This window comes from Gracilinanus agilis, chromosome 2 (genome assembly GCF_016433145.1).
Source record: "Gracilinanus agilis isolate LMUSP501 chromosome 2, AgileGrace, whole genome shotgun sequence".
NCBI lineage: Eukaryota > Metazoa > Chordata > Mammalia > Didelphimorphia > Didelphidae > Gracilinanus > Gracilinanus agilis.
In genome coordinates, this window is record NC_058131.1 from 509,110,054 (window position 1) to 509,133,562 (window position 23,509).

The following is a 23,509-nucleotide window of genomic DNA, read 5'->3' on the forward strand; positions in this document are numbered from 1 at the left end:
AGAATATATCATGGTAGTTGTTTATTTCTTTAAAAAAAAAAACCCTTACCTTCTGTCTTATTATGTATTGATTCTAAGGCAGAAGAGCAGTAAGGACTAGGCAATGAGGGTTAAGTGACTTGCCCAGAGTCACACAGCTAGGAAGTGTCTGAGGTCAGATTTGAACCCAGGACTTCCCATCCCTAGGTCTGACTCTCAATCTACTGAGCCACTCAGCTGCCCCCTGGTCATTTTTCTTTTCCAAGGACAAAGCTTCTGTGATGTAATGCAATCTGCCACACATTGCTAAGGGAATCTTTCAAAGAGTTAATTTTTATGCCAAGTAACCAGTGATAGATAACACATGACCTCAAGGATGCCTTTCCTTCAAGAAGTCTTCTAGTGTGATCCCTTCTCTCTAGGCTGCCTTACTGGACCTTAGCCTGTGTGCTGAACTAAATTCTGAAGTGGTTATCATTAGCTCTAAAAATTTTAAAAATAAGACAAAAAACAAAAACCCTAAAATTCCAGAGGGGGGACCCCTTTAATTTCCATTTTGAGGAGCTGCCTTTATCTTCCTCTTCTGTTTTTTAGCATAGGCTTTTTGCCACCACCCTCCCCCTGCTTCCCATAGCTGGACTTTGCTGTCACACAGCCCAGGCTGGACTAAGAATGGGATTCCCTGCCCATTCATCCTTGGACTAATTCCATTTCTGTTTCCCAGTCTTCCCTCCTCCCTTGCAAGTATTAAAGTACCGTGATGAAGGCTAGGCACATGACCTCACTTAGATCCTGTCTGACTCACCTAGACTCAATTCTGGACTTTTATTGTCCTTGAGATACACCTCAGGTGTATCTCAGGAGGCTGGATGTCAGGTGTAAGTCAGGAGGTTGGATGACTTATATGTGGATGTACATGCATGAGAAAGAGAGGGAGAGACAGAAACCGGAAGATTAAACATACATAGTAAAAAGGAAAAGGAAGAAATTCTTGGTCAGAGTTGACTGTTTTATCACTTGATAAAAGTAATGACGCTGGCAGCTGCGTGGCACAGTAGATAGCGTGCCAAGCCTGGAGTCAGCAATACTCTTCTGCCTGAGTTTCAAACTGACCTCAGGCACTTATTAGCTGTGTGACCCCAGTCAAGTCACTTAACTCTGTTTGCCTCAGTTTTCTCATCTGTAAACTGAACCAGAGAAGGAACCAACAAATCACGCTAGTATCTTTGCTAAGAAAACCCTAAATGGAATCACAAAGAGCCAAATACAATTTAAAAGACTGACCCATAGCAACAAAAATAATAATGTTGATGATGATGACGATAACATTAATAGAAATATTTCAAAGTTTGGTAAATCCTTTCTTTACAACTGACCTATATGTTAGATTGTGCTAGTAATACCATCCCCATTTTACAAATAAAGAAGGGATAAAGTCCCTCGCACAAAGTCACATAGCTAGTGATTTGGGATGTGGGACTTGTGCCTCATCTTTCTGACTCCAACTCTGGGGCTTATTCTATGATGCCAAGCAGTATCTTTGGGGAGAAGTTTTTACCTGCTGGGACTATTTGTAACAGAGACAGGATGTTCTAGTGAAAATGATTCTGAGCTGGTCGAGAAGGCAAAATGGGATTTATCAGTTCCAGGGAAGAGGCATTTGCCATAGTGTAAGAAGGGAGATTTTAGATATTATATTTTTAAAGTGTAGCTTCCAAGAATCAATAATTCAGATTGATTCCATAATTAAAATAGACCCAAGTCAGGATCGGGTTAAAGGTAGTTTATTTACAATTAGGAAGGTAAAAGATAGGGAAATAAAGAGAGGGAGAGGCTAGTACAGGCCTGCAGAGGCCTGGACTGAGAGAGAAGGTTAAAAGGCTAATTAAACTAATTCACATGCCACAAGGCCTTAACAATCAGAGAGGCAGAGAGGCTAGAAGCCTACTTAAGGCAGACTCTGGAAAACGCCAAGGTAGGCCAAGGAAGTCAGCCTAACTTACCCACGTGACCACTCAGAGTAGAAGCTTCCTGAGGTCTCAGCCGAGAACCTTCAGCACCAAGTTCAAAGGGGGAAGTGCCCCAACAGGAAGTAACCAACATACTTGAAGAGATAGTGTCTCTGGTCACTTCCTGTGGGTCCACCTCTAATTCAAGTGGACAAATGGCAGCCTCTACAGTGGTGGGGGACTGGCAATGATGTTGATGGACAGAGAATAGGATTGGGGTGATAAAATAAAGGGAAAGATAGAATGATAAAAGATTATGACCAGATAAAGGAGTTTTGGAGTTCATGAACATGAAAGAAGAACCCTTGTGAGTGATCACAAAATCAAGGCTAAGACTGCCACTGTATATAGCTAAAGTGAGATGGAAGAGTAAGACATGAGAATTAAGTGATTCTGAAGAACTGGGAAGTTAGAATGTTAAAGGAATATCGCTATGTATGTTGAATTCTTTTAGTATGAGGCAGGAGTTGTGGAAAGACTAATCCTGGAACGGAACTAATTGAGGAAGAAAGAAGAATGTTCTGGAATCTTCTTTGCCTCTCCCTTCCAAGGGATAACCAAGAAGAACAAGTTTCTTTAACAACTCTGACTACAATATGGCCCAAACGTCTTAGTGCAGTTATAAAACCCTTGGACTTTGGGGATTCCCTGTGCTTAAAGATAGCTAGCATGCCTTCCCTAACTACATCCCCACACTTATCAGCTACAGGCTAAATAAACTCTTTCTTCAGACAATCAATTTATATCACGATTTAAAATTCTATCCTCTGGCTGGCTGGCAGTTTTTCAATATCCTTTCTATGAGATGGTGCCCAGGGACTGAACTTAATACTCCAGGTATGATTTTACTGGGTAGAATACAGTAGAACCATAACATCTTACATTTAATTTTTATTAATCTCTTCAAACCCTTACCTTCAGGCTTAGAATCAATACTGCATATTGGTTCCAATGCAGAAGAATAGTAAGGGCTAGGCAATTGGGGTTAAGTGTCTTGCCCTTGCTAGGAAGTATCTGAGGTCAAATTTGAACCCAGGACCTCCCATTTGCAGACCTGGCTTTCTAATCAATGAGCTACCTCCTGCCCGTTAGTATATGTGTGGTCAAAGTGAGCACACATTTTAGATGTTTTTGTTAATGCAACCTAAGATAGCCTGAACATTTTACTACCATATTACATTGCAAACAGTCAAATGAAACTCCCACTTCATTTCTGAATGACCTATTTTCTAGGCATACCTTCTCTGCCTTGTCATTGTGCTGTTTGTTTTTTGAATCCAAGGGTAGGAATTTGCATTTATTCCTTTAAATTTAATTTTATTAGATTCGTCTCACTTTTCTCTTCTAGTGTTAGCTATCTTTTCCTGATGTGTCTGATTTACATATTTGATAACAGTGATTTCTAAGCTTTTGCCCCTTAACTCAGCTTCCCAGGGATCGAATTAGAAGCTAGCAGGGAAGGGGAAGTATCAGCCTTACTAACCAGGAGCAACAAAAATTGCAGCCATTTAATTTCTAGAGGGGGCTGCTCCTCTATGCTCTTCCCAGATGGACAATGTAGCCTTGCCTGAAATATTTATTCCAGCAGGTGGCACCATCTTACAAGTGTCAGTCAAAATGAATTCAGTTAAATGGAATGGAATGAATAATTATTCAGTACCTACTATGTGCATAGGGCACTGTACTAGGTGCTGGGAATACAAAAATAAATAACACACTTCTTTTACATTCTAGTATCTGGAACGTGGGGGACAGAATGCAATGTGTAATAAAGACAAGCATAATACAAGGTAGGCTGTAGGACATAAAAGAAAGATCCAGACAAACTGCCCTAGGAAAATAGGAGAAGGGAGAAATAATTTTTAGTTTCAGAGTTCACAGAAAGTTCTTTAGAGATCATGGCATCTGAGGTGGCCCTTGAAAGAAGAGAAGTGTTTGTAAAGATAGCACCAGGAGAGAGTGTAATCCTTTCTTGTCTCCTCTAAGGTTTTTCACATTCAATTATCCCCTCTCTCCTAGATTTTTAACCCTTCTTTATTTACCGAGAAGAACTAGAAGTAGTATATAGAGAGCTAGCCTTGGAACAAGGAAGATTTGGGTTCAAATTCCACATCTTACACGTACTGGCTGTGTGACCCTGGATGAGTCATAATGCCCACCAACATAGTAGAGTCTTAATAAATGCTTCTTTCCTTCTTTCCTTCCTTGTCCACGACTTTCCATTCTGTCTCCATTCCTTCTTACCTCACCTTCTTAGAACCCCTAGTTACTTGCTGGTTATATGACAGAAGGCATTCTTGTTCAGATATGGATTGGACTAGATGTCATCTGAGGTCTTTTGCAGGTCTGAGATTCTGTGATTTGATATCTCATAGTATTTGTGCACCATTCCTCAAATTGATATTCCATCTCCCATCTCAGGGCTTTTGCACTGTCTGAACCTTATATCTGCAATGCTTTACCCTCTCACCTCTGCCTCTTAATTTTCCCATCTTCCTTCCAAACTCGGCTGAAATCTCCCCTCTTACAGGAGGACCTTCTGAGCCCTCCCAGATGCTAAAGCTTTCTTCCCAGATTGCCTTTCATCTAATCTGCATGTACCTCACATGAATCTAGTCATTTCAAGTTGTCTATCCTTTTAGACCTTTGGGGCAAGTTTTTTTCTCCCTTTTCCCTCTTTTAAAAATTATTTTTGCTGCATCTTTTACTTTTTTTTTTTCTGTTACATGTAGAAACACTTTTTGATTGTTGTTTTTGTCATTTTAAAATTCAGATTTTCTCTCTCCCTACTTTCTCTCCACCACTCTCAGGTGATGAATAGTCTGATATAGGTTATACTTGTATTTTCATGTAATGCATATTGCTATATTGTTCTTGTCATGATAGAAGACATATGTGTACAACAGAGACCTCATGAAGGAAATATAGTGGAAGATGACCTACTTGGATTTGCACTCAGACTCCAGCAGTTCCTTCTCTGGCTGTGGGCAGCATTTTCATCATGAGTCCTTTGGAGACTGGCTTTGCTGATAATAGTTTAGTCCTTCATCTTTGATCATTTTACATCCTTTGTTACTGTACGTATTGTTCTCTTGGTTCTGCACACTTCACATTGCATCAGTTCATATAAGTCTTTATAGTTGTTTTTTAACTCATCCTGTTCATTGTTCCTTATGGCACAATAATATTCCATTACAAGTATATACTATGGCTTGGTACATCCATTTCTCAATGATGAACTCCTCATTTTCCAATTCTTTGCTAGTATGAAAAGAACTACTAAAAATACTTTGGCTTGGGTAGGTCCTTTCCCCTTATCTCTGATCTCTTTAGGATATAGACCCAGTAGTGGTATTTCTGGGTCAAAGGGTATGCACAGTTTTGTGACCCTTTGAGCCTGATTCCATACTGATCTCCAGAATGGTTGTATCAGTTCATAGTTCCATCAACAATATATTAGTGTCTAGTTTTCCCATATTTCCTCCAACGTTTTCCTCTTCCTTTTTGGTCATGTTAGCCTCTCTTTTATTTTTTTTTTTAATTTTTTTAAACCCTTAACTTCTGTGTATTGGCTCCTAGGTGGAAGAGTGGTAAGGGTGGGCCATGGGGGTCAAGTAACTTGCCCAGGGTCACACAGCTGGGAAGTATCTGAGACCGGATTTGAACCTAGGACCTCTCTTCTCTAGGCTAGCCTCTCTTTTAGGTGTGAGGTAGTTTCTCAGAGTTGTTTAAATTTGCATTTCTCTAATCAATAGTTATTTGGAACATTTTTTTCATGACCATGCATAATTTTTTTTTTAAACCCTTACCTTCCATCTTGGAGTCAATACTGTGTAGTGGCTCCAAGGCAGAAGAGTGAAGGGTAGGCAATGGGGGTTAAGTGACTTGCCCAGGGTCATACAGCTGGGAAGTGTCTGAGGCTGGATTTGAACCTAGGACCTCCTGTCTCTAGGCTTAGCTCTCAATCCACTAAGCTACCCAGCTGCCCCCGACCATGCATAGTTTTAATTTCTTCCTCTGAGAACTGCATGTTCTTTGACCAATTGTCAATTGGGGAATACTTTGTAGTCATCTAAATTTGACTCAGGTTCTTTATATATTTGAGAAATGAGGCTTTTGCCAGATACTTGCTATAAATTTTATTGGAAAATTTGTTGTTTCTCTCCTAATCTTGGTTGCATTGGTTTTATTTGTAAAACCCTTTTTAATTTAATGAAATGAAAATGATTGATTTCATTTTTTGTAACGTTCTCTAAAGCTTGTTTGGTCATAAATTCTTCCCATAAGTTTGACAGATAAACTTTTCCGTGTTCCCCTGATTTGTTAATGGTGTCATTATTTCCTACATCAAGTATCTATTTAGAATTTATCCTGGTGTTTGGTGTGAGATGTCGGTCCATGCCCAATGTCTGCCATACTGCTTTTCAGTTTTCCAGGCAGTTTTTGTCAAGCTGCTCCATGAGATGGTCTGATCCCTGCTCTGCTGCTTCCCTTTGGGCCTGGCCTGGGCAGGTCTCCAGCCCTGAGCTCCATTGCCTTAGGCACTCTGCCGCCACTGGGAGGGAGTTGGTCACTGGAGTTCCAGTTGGCCCTCTCTGCTCTCCTGTAGTCTCAGGTAGCCTCATGCTGCCACAAGAGAGGCCGTAGGTTTCCTGCCTTCTCTGCCATGGGGCTCATTCCCTTTCTGCAGCTTCACTGCTTCTGGCAGAGCCACCATAGGTTAGGCTGCTCCAAGTTCTGCCAAGCCTAGGAGATGCTGCGGGGGCTGCTCTCTCCTCTGACCCCACAGAGACCTATTCCTCCAGCTTTCCTTTGTTTTGAGGCGATTTGTTTTCTGTTTTTGTGTATGTGGAGGGATCAGCAGAGTGGAGCATTCCTTTACTCCTCCATCTTAGCTCCCAGCTTGCAACCCCTCTCTCTTTTCTTTTTATCCTCTTTGCTTAATAAAGTGCTTGCTTCATAGGATGCCCTTAATATATGCTTGTTGACCCATTGACTGAGGGCCCATATTCCTTTACATTTCTTTCTTTTTTTAATTTTAAAAAATAAACCCTTACTTTCTATCTTAGAATCAATGCTATATATTGATTCCAAGGCAGAAGAGTAGTAAGGGTGAGGTGATGGGGGTTAAGTGACTTGTCCACACAGCTAGGAAGTGTCTGAGGTCAGATTTGAACCCAGGACCTCCTGTCTCTAAATCCACTGAGCCACCCAGTTGCCCTCCACATTTCTAATGAAAGGAAGAAGATGTGTTTTATTAGCTGCTCTCCAGAACTGAGATTTATTAGTATGATTACAACTAATCAGAGTGTAATTTAGCACGATTCCTTCTGACAATCTAAATATTCTTAAAGGCAACTTTTAAAACCCTTTGTTTTCCTCTGAAAACTGATGATGAGAATTTTACCTCAGAAGAAAGGTTTTATGTATGAAGTTGCTAAGGGAGTGGGATTAGGGGGTGGCTACTTATATTTGCGACATGCTTTCCAGAATCTCACAGTAATATACTGGAGGAATCATTCTGCTGGGACAAGCTGTCTAGTAGCATTATAATGAGTCGGGGGCAGAATGAAAGTGTCAATCTTTTAAATTCCATTCCAAAAATATGTTTTTTTTTTGTTTTGTTTTGTTTACTCTCCATTTGGTGTGTTCTTGGCAAAGACACTGAAGTGGTTTGCCATTTCCTTCTCCAGCTCATTTTACAGATGAGGAACTGAGAGACAAGCTGGGTTCAAGTGACTTGCTGAGGGTCACCCAGCTAGTAAGTGCCTGAGGGGAGATTTGAACTCATAAAGATGAGTCTTCCTAATTCCAAATCCATTGTGCTATGTAGCTGCTCCACATTAGCTAGTCCTTATAAGCCCACCAATACCGTGTGTCTAAGCAGGTTTATGAGTCGTCTAGACATCATTGACTGAGTGATGTTTTACAGGGTTTTTGGACCTCCAAAGGCAGATGCTTCCCCAGGGACAGCGCAGACGGGGCAAGAGCTGTGTTTATCAAGTGTTTATTGTCTCTTCTGGCTCGAGGAGGGACTCCATCCTTTGCCCTCACATGGTGGTGTTGATTGCATTCACATGTCTCCCAGTTGAGTTGTTACCCGGCATCCTCCTAAACCAATCTTTTGTTCTTGACAGCCAAACACATTCATCCTTAATGACCTTGGCCGGGAGTTCATCGGAACTAGACTAGGGATTCTTTTCCTGTTTTAGGCTAACTCATCCCCTCCCGTGACAGTCATATGTACATATGCATCCATACACATATTACATATTTAGACACACATATACATTTAAATAAGGGCTTTGGAACCAGAAGGGAGAACTTTAGGGAAAATAAAATGAGCGACATTTTTACAGTTCAGCCAGCAAAAAACTGTGATCTCTGCTGAAGCTGTATAGCCTTCCTTGGGTGTTCCAAAGTCCACGGTTTAGCCGTCAGACAAAGGGCTAGATGTAGGAATGGCCTTGCATCAGTATCTGATGTAAGAGCTATTGATTAGTTACTTTAGTAAATTTAGACACTGAAAGCGGCGCATCAGACTTGCTAAAACATTTAGGAGAGTGCCAGGTGCATACTCGGCACTTAATAACTGCTTGTTAAAACACCCGAATTAAGCTATAGGATGATAGTTTTGCCAAGTCCTAGTCAAGTACCTCAGAAAAAAAAGTTGAAAAGATTTGGTTCTTTGGTATCAAGAGCTTGCAAGCATCCCGCAGCTGGGAAGTCCACTCTCTTGACTGCGTGTATTCTACCCGCCTTGGACTGTGTTAGTGGTCAGTCTTTAAACTCAGGCTTGTTCCCCTTTCCTCTAGCCCAGGAGATCATGGTAAGCTTGGGCCACCACTCACTGCTGGTGTATACTTAGGTAATACAAACAAATTAATTAGCTAACTCGTTAATTTATCCATTCATGCATCCAGTCATTCAACATTTACTCGGTGATGACTATTGTTACAATTAAAAATAATAAAGACTGATATAAATATAGAAATTAGTATTTTAATTAAAGCCATGCTGATAGAGATAAAATCATTAGACCACGCGCCTGTAAGTATTCAAACTCCTGCCTTAGCCATTTTACCTTTCGTACCTTCGCGTGCCGGGTAGCTAAAGAGACCAGTTCAAAGTCACTTCCCCCTATTTAAAGCTGTCCCTCACCTTGAATACGTAATCCAAAACAGGAACCCGTTGGACCATGGGAAATGTAGTTTTTAAGGTCCCCACATGTCCATAGAATATATATATATATATATATATATACTTTTAGATGGCATTTCCCAAATTCCAGTTAACACTATGTAGAAGGCACAACTCTAATTTCAATGAAAGTAGCTATGATTTTATTACCCTGCAAGGTTTGCATATATCACTTTATATATATGATCTCACTCACCTTCACAGTAAACCTATAAAGTAGATGCAACTATTATCTACATTTTACAGATGAAGAAACGGAGGCTTAGAAAAGTCAAGTGATTTCCAAGGACACAAAGCTCTTAAGTATCTGAGGCAGGATTTGAATTTGGATCTTTGTGACTCTAAATCCAGTGTTTCACCCATTTGTACCACATATCTGCCTCATAATAAATCCCTGTAAATCCTATTTCAGTATTCAAGAACAATTAATTTTGTCCACGGGTGTGGGTTCCCTCCACAGATCACAANTTGTGTATGTGGAGGGATCAGCAGAGTGGAGCATTCCTTTACTCCTCCATCTTAGCTCCCAGCTTGCAACCCCTCTCTCTTTTCTTTTTATCCTCTTTGCTTAATAAAGTGCTTGCTTCATAGGATGCCCTTAATATATGCTTGTTGACCCATTGACTGAGGGCCCATATTCCTTTACATTTCTTTCTTTTTTTAATTTTAAAAAATAAACCCTTACTTTCTATCTTAGAATCAATGCTATATATTGATTCCAAGGCAGAAGAGTAGTAAGGGTGAGGTGATGGGGGTTAAGTGACTTGTCCACACAGCTAGGAAGTGTCTGAGGTCAGATTTGAACCCAGGACCTCCTGTCTCTAAATCCACTGAGCCACCCAGTTGCCCTCCACATTTCTAATGAAAGGAAGAAGATGTGTTTTATTAGCTGCTCTCCAGAACTGAGATTTATTAGTATGATTACAACTAATCAGAGTGTAATTTAGCACGATTCCTTCTGACAATCTAAATATTCTTAAAGGCAACTTTTAAAACCCTTTGTTTTCCTCTGAAAACTGATGATGAGAATTTTACCTCAGAAGAAAGGTTTTATGTATGAAGTTGCTAAGGGAGTGGGATTAGGGGGTGGCTACTTATATTTGCGACATGCTTTCCAGAATCTCACAGTAATATACTGGAGGAATCATTCTGCTGGGACAAGCTGTCTAGTAGCATTATAATGAGTCGGGGGCAGAATGAAAGTGTCAATCTTTTAAATTCCATTCCAAAAATATGTTTTTTTTTTGTTTTGTTTTGTTTACTCTCCATTTGGTGTGTTCTTGGCAAAGACACTGAAGTGGTTTGCCATTTCCTTCTCCAGCTCATTTTACAGATGAGGAACTGAGAGACAAGCTGGGTTCAAGTGACTTGCTGAGGGTCACCCAGCTAGTAAGTGCCTGAGGGGAGATTTGAACTCATAAAGATGAGTCTTCCTAATTCCAAATCCATTGTGCTATGTAGCTGCTCCACATTAGCTAGTCCTTATAAGCCCACCAATACCGTGTGTCTAAGCAGGTTTATGAGTCGTCTAGACATCATTGACTGAGTGATGTTTTACAGGGTTTTTGGACCTCCAAAGGCAGATGCTTCCCCAGGGACAGCGCAGACGGGGCAAGAGCTGTGTTTATCAAGTGTTTATTGTCTCTTCTGGCTCGAGGAGGGACTCCATCCTTTGCCCTCACATGGTGGTGTTGATTGCATTCACATGTCTCCCAGTTGAGTTGTTACCCGGCATCCTCCTAAACCAATCTTTTGTTCTTGACAGCCAAACACATTCATCCTTAATGACCTTGGCCGGGAGTTCATCGGAACTAGACTAGGGATTCTTTTCCTGTTTTAGGCTAACTCATCCCCTCCCGTGACAGTCATATGTACATATGCATCCATACACATATTACATATTTAGACACACATATACATTTAAATAAGGGCTTTGGAACCAGAAGGGAGAACTTTAGGGAAAATAAAATGAGCGACATTTTTACAGTTCAGCCAGCAAAAAACTGTGATCTCTGCTGAAGCTGTATAGCCTTCCTTGGGTGTTCCAAAGTCCACGGTTTAGCCGTCAGACAAAGGGCTAGATGTAGGAATGGCCTTGCATCAGTATCTGATGTAAGAGCTATTGATTAGTTACTTTAGTAAATTTAGACACTGAAAGCGGCGCATCAGACTTGCTAAAACATTTAGGAGAGTGCCAGGTGCATACTCGGCACTTAATAACTGCTTGTTAAAACACCCGAATTAAGCTATAGGATGATAGTTTTGCCAAGTCCTAGTCAAGTACCTCAGAAAAAAAAGTTGAAAAGATTTGGTTCTTTGGTATCAAGAGCTTGCAAGCATCCCGCAGCTGGGAAGTCCACTCTCTTGACTGCGTGTATTCTACCCGCCTTGGACTGTGTTAGTGGTCAGTCTTTAAACTCAGGCTTGTTCCCCTTTCCTCTAGCCCAGGAGATCATGGTAAGCTTGGGCCACCACTCACTGCTGGTGTATACTTAGGTAATACAAACAAATTAATTAGCTAACTCGTTAATTTATCCATTCATGCATCCAGTCATTCAACATTTACTCGGTGATGACTATTGTTACAATTAAAAATAATAAAGACTGATATAAATATAGAAATTAGTATTTTAATTAAAGCCATGCTGATAGAGATAAAATCATTAGACCACGCGCCTGTAAGTATTCAAACTCCTGCCTTAGCCATTTTACCTTTCGTACCTTCGCGTGCCGGGTAGCTAAAGAGACCAGTTCAAAGTCACTTCCCCCTATTTAAAGCTGTCCCTCACCTTGAATACGTAATCCAAAACAGGAACCCGTTGGACCATGGGAAATGTAGTTTTTAAGGTCCCCACATGTCCATAGAATATATATATATATATATATATATACTTTTAGATGGCATTTCCCAAATTCCAGTTAACACTATGTAGAAGGCACAACTCTAATTTCAATGAAAGTAGCTATGATTTTATTACCCTGCAAGGTTTGCATATATCACTTTATATATATGATCTCACTCACCTTCACAGTAAACCTATAAAGTAGATGCAACTATTATCTACATTTTACAGATGAAGAAACGGAGGCTTAGAAAAGTCAAGTGATTTCCAAGGACACAAAGCTCTTAAGTATCTGAGGCAGGATTTGAATTTGGATCTTTGTGACTCTAAATCCAGTGTTTCACCCATTTGTACCACATATCTGCCTCATAATAAATCCCTGTAAATCCTATTTCAGTATTCAAGAACAATTAATTTTGTCCACGGGTGTGGGTTCCCTCCACAGATCACAACTGTTCCATTGCTCAAAAGAGGAGTTTGGGGAGTTGCAACGGCCTAAAAAAAGTTATCATCCTTTGGGGAATTGGTAATGAGGTTCTCTGAATTTACAGACACTAGCTAAGCTCATATATACCCATCCATCCCTGAGCCATCCTAGCTTTCCAGGCCTTTCTAGCTTGGTAGGACTTGTCCAAGTTTATGCTTTGCTGATGCAGCTTTTGAGAACTCAAGGTAGGTCCCCTTTTTATGCAATAATAAGGCTTTGGAATAAGGCATCAGTGAAGACTAGCAAAGCATATGAGAATCATTAGCTCAATCAACATGCATGATTAAACACTCCCTGGGAATAGAAAGAGGAAAATGAAATAGTCCTTTTCCTCAAAAAGGTCATATTATTACAAAGCAAACAATATGTACACATATACATATGTATAAAATAACAAAAATAAATACAAAGTAATTTTTCAGGGCAAAGCATTAATAGGTGGGGTGGTGAGTGGGAGGGTCAGAAAAGGTCTCTTGTGGGAAGGATATTTACATTGAATTTTGAAGGATTTTAGAAATTCTAAGAAATATAAATGAAGAAGGGTGAATTCTAGGAATAAGGGATAGTCTTCACAGCTTTTTAAATGAAATTTAATTAAAAATTTAATTAAAACATTTAAAAATGAAATTTAATTAAAAATTTTTTTCCTCTCATGTGTTTGGTACTAAATTAATTGCTTCTGGGGTGGAGGTAACAGTACTCATGAACATGAGATATAATTCTTGTCCTCAAGGAATTTATTATCGAGCCTCCAGAAGGGAGCTAACATATGCAGACAGGCCCCAGGTAGATTATTAATTTCAGGAACAAGGTGTATCCCCTTCTTGGAGAAAAAAAAAAAGGTAGAGTCCAATGCTTAAGAGAAAACCAAAGTTAGGTCAGGACAGTAGCAAGGGTTTCTCAGGAATACCAAAGCCAAGAACTGAGATGAGATTGGAATGTTGGGGACCAGAAAGGGCTTTCATGCCAGGGAGATCTGTCCAGAGATCAGGAAGTATAGTGACAGAAGTGTCAAGGAAATGACTGCCTGCTGCAATCTGGTTATTTGAATCATTGTCCTTTTATTGTGGGGGTGAGCTTTTTCCACTCTCTGCAATGGATATGCAGACACTCACAAGGGTACGGGTGCTGGGACCACTCTCTTTACTTTCTCTACATCAGTGAAAGGTAGATGGGTATTGATGTCTTTTTCTTGGGACATCTGATTTTTATAGATTGCTCCAACTATTTTCCTGCATTAGAATTGATACTTAAGGGTTCACACCAGGGTCTTGGACATGGCATACAAGCAGATTTTAACAAAAACTTCTTTAAAAAATTTTTTTATTGATAGCTTTTGTTTTCAATATCACCTTCATGTTTGAATGTATTTCTCCCCATTGAATTATCTCTTATAACAGAAAAAAAGAAAGAAAAAGCAGCAGTTAAGCAAAACTAACATATCAACCAAATATGATGCTAATGTCAATGTTCTATATCCCTATTCCTCCAAGTCTTTATTTAAATAAGGGAGAGAAGAACGCTTTCCTATCATGTCTCTCATAGTGTGTGTTGTTTCCCTGAATATTTTATTCTGCATTAGCTCAAATGTTTTTCCATTCCTTTTAAAAATTCTTTATAGTCGTCATATTTTATAGTATATTAAAATTTTATTTGATTCATTAACACAATTTGTTTTCCATTCTTTGCTCTTAAAAGTTCTGCTCTGAACATATCAATGTATACTCAGTTACATGGTGGAGTGAGCTCATATTATCTATCCCTTGTGAAAGTGATTTTTAAGTTTTCTGGGTGAACATTTTATGCCTCAGAAATCAGCAAAACACATTTGGTTTATTGTTTTATTGACTGTCTAGACTTAATGTGTTGGAGAAAATGCTAATAATGCCAATTAAAACCAAAAATTTGTTATGTATATATTTTCCTCCCTAGAGAATCAACTATTAAATATTAACCAGAACATTCGTGTGTCCCTCAGCTCTTTCTTCCTTCCTTGACTTCCTAGGATCATATGCCTAAGTAGGAATGTTGAGCAAAAGAGTATTGACATTTTAATCATTAAAAAATATGTACTTTCAAGTTACTTTCCAGAATTGTTCAGCCAGTTGACAGTTGCACCAACTACATAGTCTATCTTTCCAACACTGAGGCATAATTTTGTCTTTTTTTTTTGTCAGTTTGTTGAAGATAAAATAAAACCCAAATTATTTGGATTTTTCTGTCTCATTAAGTATTTGTATCCATATTTCCAATTGTTGTTAATCGTTTGAATTTCTTCTTTTGAGAAATGTTTGTTTCTCTCCTTTAGGCATTTATCCACTGGAGAATGATGCTTGTTCACCTGATGATTTTTACACAAAAACATATTAGACGAAAAAATGTTACTAGGATCAGTTAGTTCCAAAGAAACAAGGAAATAAATGCTGTAAAATATAATGCTATTATAGTGGATCACTGAATTTTTACTGGGGTGTTGTTTATAATGGTACTTATAGTGTTTTTGTGAAATGATATTTTGTGAGGACAACTTTATACAGGGGATGCCTCTCTGTTTGCATTGTATGTGTCCTTAGTTATTTTTATATGGTCTTTCCTAGCCACGTCCATAAAAGTAATTTGTTTAGGGAAGGGACCTTCTTTTGAAGCCATAATAATGTTACAAACATTAGGATGGTGATAGATTAAATAATCTCTAGTTTTAGTGTTCTAGTTCTTCAAAACAACTTTACCCTTTATTTTTAAATTTCAATATAATTAATTTAATTATAATTAATTAATTTATAACTATTTATAAATTAATTTAATTTAATCAAGATTTAATGATCTCTAGTTTTAATGTTCACAGTTCTTTAGTTCTTTAACTAGAACATTAAAACTAGAAATCATTTAATCTAATCTCATTTTATAGTTGAGGGAAATAAAAAAAATAACAAACTACACAAAAATGACTTTTTCAAGGTCACACATGAAACATATTGGTGGCAAAGTCAGAACTCAAAATTAAATCCCTTGACTTTTAGGCTTAGGCTCCTCCCAGTCTACCATGCTGGTAGTAGTGGTAATGCATGCTTGAGATAGTAAGTGATGGTGATACTGATGTGAGGAAGGGAACAAGGGTAACGGAGATGAAGATGGAGATGGAGACGAGAATGCAGATAGAGATGAAAAACCAAGAGCAACCTGACCTGCTTTTCTCTCTTTTACATTTGCAGACATAGATGAGTGTCGTTATGGCTATTGTCAGCAGCTATGTGCCAATGTCCCTGGCTCCTATTCCTGTACATGCAATCCAGGTTTTACACTCAATGAGGATGGAAGATCTTGTCAAGGTATTTCTCCTTCGGTAACAGCTTTAAAAAATTGAAAATGTAAATTCTATTTCTGTTTTATTTTTATTTTAAATTTAGGTATAGACCCTAAACTTTTCAGACATGTTAGAAACACAAAAAGTCTCCCCATCCCACGTTGCTCCTTCAGCCAATGATCCAAAAACCCAAGCACTGATTTTCAATTATGTGATTGAGGCAACTACTGGGGGAAGAATCCTTCTGGGGGAAGAACTTCAGCCAACTGTGCATAGAAAGCCTAGATTTGCTAGACATGGCTGTATTTCATGTTTCATGCTTGAAAGTGGCCTTATTTACACTCTTGAATCATTGGAAGCTGTGTCAACAGTCAAATTCAAGGGCCCAGACCAAACTTCTCAGAAAGGGCTCTTATCTCTGCTTCTGATCTGTGGTTCCTTTCTTTTTTTTTCGAAAGAAATAAGGACTGTTCTTGTGATTGCACCGATCTAGGAAACTCTGGGGTGAGGCACCTCTCTCGGCTGAGATTGCCCCTCTTACAATCTTAGAGATACCTAGAACCCTGAGAAGTTAAGTACCTGGAGCAGGGGAACAGAGCCAGTCTGTGTTGGAGGTCAAACTTAACCTCAGTCTTCCTGTTTTCAAGGCTTACACTAATAACACCATGCCAGATTGACTGGAAAAATTAAAAATGATTCCATAAAATATTCTACTGTACATTAGACATTCAATCCTACCCTTATGTACACATTAAACAAATATGCCTCAGTGTTTTGGCTCGGATTTATAGGCCTCTCCTGCCAAATGGCAGGGCTAGATTAATTAAATTGGTGGGCTTCTTTAATTCCTTAATGGACTATATAGAGTCTCTGGAGGAACAGAACCAATACCAGTGTTAATGGACACATTAATACTCACACTCGTGATGCTTTGACTCCGAGTTCCTTCATACAGAATGGGGATGACTTGAAACCTGTTTCACTGGTTTGAACCCAGGTCTGGGCTGACCATTGCTGGCCTGTGTTGTGATTCTCACTCCCCTGCTTGGAAAATCTACCCAGACTCATTCACAGAATCCCTAAAAATATATCCCTGAACACACCCATAAACTGTCACGGTTTTAATGGTATTGACTTGCAGTTCCATCAGTTTCTTTCTATTTTTTTTAACCTTTACTTTCTGTCTTAGTAACAACTCTAAGACAGAAGGACAATGGCTAGGCAGCCAGGGTTAAGTGACTTGCCCAGGGTCACACAGCTACAAAGTGTCTGAGGCCAGATTTGATCTTAGGACTTCCCATCTCCAGATCTGACTCTATCCACTGAATTATCTTGTTGCCCCTAGTTTCATCACTTTTTAACCTCACTTTTACCCACATTATAGTTGAATTATTCTTTATTCTTGCCACTAGTGTCTCATTCTCCTAATTCTCTGAACCCAATAAATAAACTCAATTTTTCTCTTAATTCTCTGAACCTAATAAATAAATAAACTTAATTTTCCCAATTCTCTGAACCCAATAAATAAATAAAATAAATTTGCCTAATTCTCTGAACCTAATAAATAAATTCAATTCTCCCAATTCTCTGAACCAAATAAATAAATAAATAAATAAACAAACTCAATAAATAAATAAATAGATAAATAAACTCAAGAAAGGACACACTCTTCCTAGCTGTGTACTATTTCATCAATTATCAGGATCAAGAGAATGACTTGTCTGTTACTTTTATACCTGGTTAGCTAATTAATACCTAGTTTTTTTCTTTCTTCATTCAAAAAAGCTGCTGCTGCTTTTTTATGGCAGTGTGATGCAGTGAGTAGAGCCCTTGCAACTAGGAAGATGTGTTTAAATGTCCCACCTTAGATCCCAAGAAAGTCTCTCAATTTCTTTGAGTCTCTGTTTCCTCATCCATAAAATAAGGGGGTTGGAGTAAGGGACTTTGAGTTTCCTTCTAATTCTAAATCTGTGGTGCTATGAACAGAGCCACATGGCAAACTGTTCTTCCTTTAGACTTCTTCCTGGGTCTGTTGGTGGAGAAAACATTCACAGAGGTTATTGGAATCCTGACAGTTTATGGGTGTGTTCAGGGATATATTTTTAGGGATTCTGTGAATGAGTCTGGGTAGATTTTCCAAAGAGGGGAGTGAGAATCACAACACAGTCCAGCAATGGGTTCAAACCAGTGAAACAGGTTTCAAGTCATCCCCAAGTGTCCAAACTGTATGGCCTTAGACAAAGCCAGTGCACCTCTCTGAGACTCGTGTGAAATGTCTCACAGGATTTTTGTGAGAAATTTGTTGTTATTCAGTGGTTCAGGAGTGCCTGACTCTTCATGACCCCACGGACCATAGCGGTCCATGGGTCCTCTTGGCAAGGATACTGGAGTGGTTTTTGCTATTTATCTCCCTAATATATCCAGTGTATCCTTCTGTCAAGCAGTCAAAGGTTAAGTGACTTGCCCCAGGTCACATAGCTAGACAGTGTCTGAGGCTGTTTTTGAACTCAGGTCTTCCTGACTCCAGGTGCAGTGATTTTAACTGCTGAGCTACAGTTGCCTCTTTTTTGGGAGGAAAGTGCTTTGTAAATCTTCACAGACTATAGAAACGTGAATTATTACAATCTAAGGGCAGGAAAAGCCTTCAAGGTCTCCATGGTGGGAGGAGTGGGCTATTTTCCTTTCAGGCAGGGACCATTTGGGCAGTTTTTATGTCTTTGCAGCCTTCCCACCAAACCTGGGGCTCCAGAGCATGAAACTCAGAACAGAGGTTACTGCATAATTTCCCTCTCCACCCAAGTCTCCGCAAAAGCAGAACAAAAGTTCAGTCTGGTTTTCACATAATCAATTCAAATGCTGATAAGTCAGAAAAACAAATGCCACCACTGGCCAGCACAGTTCCCATCCCAGCTTTTCTTTGACTCAGGAAGTGAACATGGCCTTCAGAGCTCAGGAATTAGGGCGAGTCCTGTGGGGGGTCCTGCCTTGGCACACTCCCAGTCAGCCAGTGGGGCAGACACAGAATGAGGTCTTTGTCTGGAGGCCGTCACCAGACTACACAGGGACAGTTTCCTCTTTACTCCATTATTGGCCTGGCCAGCAAGCTTTGGACCTGGCTCGGCTACATTAGATGAAGGATATAGTGACTCAATCAGTTGGATCATATCTACATTGTTGGGTAAACAGGAAGGCATCAGCATTAAAGAGTTTGATCTCGTGTTCTCTTTTAGTCACCCCACCAACGCAGTGCCTGCAAATGATTCTGAGAAATTCCTATTATGTTTGTATTGCCAGTATAGAGCTCACCAGGACCACAGGGCCAGGGGGTTCTTAGCCTTTCTTGTGTCATAGACCTCTTTGGTAGTGTGGTGAAGTTATAAAAGCCCCCCTTCTCAGAAAAAGTTTTTAAGTGCCTGAAATAAAATATATATAAATTAAAGGAAACTGTGTTGAAATGGCTATTAAAATATTTTTAAAACTTCATAGATTCTAAGCTAAGATTTCCTTATTTTGTCTAGCACCTGAATTTTACAGCTGATGGAACAGAGACGTAGAGAGAGGAGGTGATTGGCCCAATAACTAATAAGTGGGGAATTTACATCCAGACTAAAATCTAGGACTCTTGACTTGAAGAACTGGAAGCTGAGCTTTTCTTTTAGAGGAACTATTGAGGAACAGGTTGAAAATTGAGCATCTCTGGGCTCTAGCTCCACTGCAGAGGGCCAATGGTTCCTGGCCCCTTTAGATGTGGGCAATAAGGAAACTGGTATGACTGGTGTAGCAGGGCAGTGAGGTGGCACAGTAGATAGAGTGCTAGGCCTAGAGTCAGGGAGACTAGCATCTATAGGATCATAGCTTTTAAAATGGGAGTAATCTTAAAGGCCTTTGTTAGTTCAACCTCCTCGTTTTATAGATATGGGCACTGAGGCATAGAAATAATAAATCACTTACATAGTTATATATGAGATATAACAATATAATAATAATAATGGTTAGTATTTCACGGTTCTGCAAAATGCTTTATAGATATTCTCATAGCAATCCTGGTAAACAGATGTTGTCATTATATCCATTTTATATATGAGTTCAAATTTGGCCTCAGACACTTATTCACTATGTGACCCTGGGTCAGTCACTTTAACCCTATCTGCCTCAGTTTCCTCATCTGGAAAATGAACTAGATAAAGGAAACGGCAAACCAATCCAGTATCTCTGCCAAGAAAACTCCAACTGGGATCATGAAGAGTCAGACATGACTGGAATGACTAGATATAAAGGTTAAATTTAAAATTATATGAAATAACGTGGTCACCAAAATTATTATATCTCAAGTCAGAAGTTTATTTACCAAAATAGAGGGGAAACAATAAAGTAGAGAAGTGTGAAGAGTATAGAAAAGTCCTCTAGCCTATTTTAATCCAGGCAGAGATTAATTAGCTCTCAACCAGGTAAGGCTGGTGGTGAGTAACCACAGGGCCTCCTCCAAGATGGAAGCTACTCTCTTAAGAAACTAGGAAGGGAGTCAGCCTTTCACTCACCCAACAAAGTAGTCCAGGAGTCAGAGTCTAAGTTGAAGCTGAGCTCCAAGCCTACAATCCAAGCCACAGTCTCCAGCAAAGCTCCCTCAAAGACTCTCCCCAGTTAGAAGACTATCTCCAGAAGACAATCTCTTCAGACTATTTTCTCAAAGACCATATCCTCTGAGGGAGTTTGAGCTTGCTTTTATGGTGACTTCTTGTCTCCTCCCTTCTTCACAGGGGCCAAATTGTCTGTTTCCAAATTGCACTGCTGGTGGGGTGGGGGGATTGGGGGTGGTTAGGGTTTGGGGGGCAGTGTTTGACTTCTCACCTTCTGAAGGGCAATTTCTCATCAAAAGGTTCACAGTTTTCTGATTGAATAGTTTCTGAGGGTGTGAACTCTTCAAAGAATTCTCAAGTTTCTGACTGACTGAATTTAAAAAAAGGGTGGAGCTCTCCAAGTATCTTTCTGGCTTTTCACCTAGCCCCAAGTAGGGTATTCAATCTTTTGTTGATTCAATTTAAAAGGTAGACAAAGGAGAGTTAATCTTATCTTCAGTCTAGTGAGGTACTAAGTAGGGGTACTTAAGTTAATGTTAACCAAAGTGTCAACTCCAACTAGGCAAAGAGAATAAAGGATTCTGTTTCCACAAGTGTAAACTCAGAATAGACAAAGAGAACAAAGAATTCCCTTAGTATGAGATATAACAGTAAGTAGCATTTACATAGCACTTTGAAGTTTTGCAAAATTCTTTATAGATATTTTCACAGCAACCCTGGGAAGCAAATACTGTCATTATTCCCATTTTACATATGACGAAACTGAGGCAGAATCACGGTTAAGTGACTTATCCTGGGAAGCAGGTGCTATCATTATCTTCACTTTACAGATGAGGAAACTGAGGCAGTACAGAGGTTAAGGGACTTACCTAGGACCACACAGCTAGTGTCCAAGGCAGGATTTGAACTCTAGTCTTCTCAACTTCAGGTCCAGCTCTGTATCTACTGCATTACCTAGTTGCTAGATATGATACTCTACTTTGCATTTATTGTCTGGTTTCAACTCCATGGATTGAGATGCTCTTCGCTTCTAAACTCACTACTATGCTGCTAACTCAAGCCTCTATCGATGTTACCTCCCTCAACCTCTTTTCCCCTCTGACTGAGGGCTGAAGAGTGAAGCAACACCTCCTCCTGAGACCTTCCTTTGCTGAGGGCAGAAACTGGACTCGGTTTCTATGCTTTCCATCTTCTGCTCTACCTAATTCCAACAGAAAAAGATGCCACCACATTGGATGCCCCCCAGGGTCCCATCAGCCTACTTTCTAGCCTTGGTTTGTATGTCGTTTCTCCCCTTAGATTTTAAACTTTTTAAGGGTAAGGACTGTCTTTAAAAAAATTAATTGAACCCCTGGCACTTAGCACAGTGCCTGGAACTCAGTGGACATTTAATAAATGCTTATTGGATTGGGTATGAAGTCAGCTATTCCTGAGTCCAAGTCTAGTCACTCTGTTCTGCTGCCTCTTGAAGATTTAGTTTCACCCTTGCCTTTTTCACAAGAAGAAATTGAGTCTTAAAAGGATGAAGTGACTTGCATGAGGTCACACAGAGAATTAATGGCAGAGCTGAGATTTTGGCTGAGGATAATATAGAATTAGGTTCTTTAGCCTTAAAAAAATTGTTTTTAAAAATTCTTACCTTCCATCTTAGAATAAAAACTGTATATTGGTTCCAAGGCGAAAGAATTAGGTGATTTGCCTGGGGTTCCACAACTAGGATGTATCTGAGATCAGATTTGATTCCAGGATCTCCCATCTTTAGGTCTGGTTCTCAATCCACCAAGCCACCTCAGTGGCTTTAAAAACATAAAGATTTACTACACACCTTATTTGAGTAGCAGCAGTACTCTTTCTCATTTGTATGAGGGTTTAAGGTTTTACAACCAGATTATAGCTATGAAAGGTAGTAAGATGTACTAGGAGCTTTGGATTAGGCAACCTGGGTTCAAAGCCAGACTTTGCTGCTAATTAGCTGTGTAATTTTTTAAAAATCTCTTTGGGTCTGTTTCTTCCTCTGCAAAATGAGGAGGTGGGATTAGGTAATTTCTAATGACCTTTATAGTTCTAAATTCTATGATCCTTTTCGGTTTTATCAGTCTGCATTGTTTAACATGGAAGATATGTTGTGAAAAAAAAAAAGAAAATAATGAGCTCTGTTTCCTTCATAGATGTGAATGAATGCATGACGGAGAACCCTTGTGTACAGAGTTGCATCAACACTTTTGGCTCTTTCATCTGCCGCTGTGACCCTGGCTATGAACTTGAAGACGATGGTGTCCACTGCAGTGGTAATGGCTTTCACAAGGGTTACACTCCAATCGGTGTCTGTGGCCTGGGAAGAGGATGGGGTTCTTTCACAGATATTTCCTCCTGCTTTTTGGCACACCTTTTGTTCGTGGCATATCTCAATAGGGTCATGAATCTATAGGAAACAGATGTGAAGTCAAATTTGTGAGGGGAAAGAGACAGAATGGAAGTGGGAATGAGAATAATAGATAACAAAGTATCTACAGGAGGGACTGGTATTTGGCACTTATTAATTGAGGCAGCCAGGTCACTCAGTGGGTAGGGTACCAGGAGTGGAGACAGGAAGGCTCAATCTTCCTGTAAAATTTAAATTGTTATCAATAATTCCAAGTATTGTTTTCCAAAGAGATTTATTAATAATCACTAAAGATGGAGAAAGCAGATTAAAGCCTAATCTAACCTAACTGACCACCATCTGGCCCCCAGCCGAGCTTGCCAGCCGCGTTCTTGGAAGAAGAGAGAGAGGGCAGTGCCACACCAAAACTTTTATCCTCCATCCCCCTCATGTACATGTGTTTACGTCAGTGTAAGCACACAAATGGGATGCTGGGTAAGATGAGCTGAGTCAGTCAAGTCTTGGGGAGTAAATTCTATCTACACAATCCCCACTGTGATTCTTTAGGAGATGAGCGTGTTGAAATCTCCCAGATTTACATGCCACCTCCCCAAAGAATCATTTCACATAACCAGTTTATATCTCTTACTAAAGGTGCATACAATATTGCACTATCTAATGGGAAATTACAATAATTTGGGGATAAGAGGGAAATAAAAGAGAAAGAGAGCAAAACCAATGATTGCTA

General features: G+C 39.6%; 1 protein-coding gene across 2 annotated transcripts in view; it reads left to right on the plus strand.

Moving 5' to 3' along the window:
• Window positions 1–23,509, plus strand: part of FBLN5 (fibulin 5) — a 151,352-nt gene that overhangs the window by 78,330 nt on the left and 49,513 nt on the right. For both annotated transcript variants that reach the window (XM_044665044.1, XM_044665043.1), the window contains exons 6-7: window positions 15,731–15,847; window positions 22,568–22,687. In XM_044665044.1, the coding sequence (XP_044520979.1) occupies window positions 15,731–15,847; window positions 22,568–22,687 (237 nt within the window). The remainder of the gene's footprint in view (window positions 1–15,730; window positions 15,848–22,567; window positions 22,688–23,509) is intronic.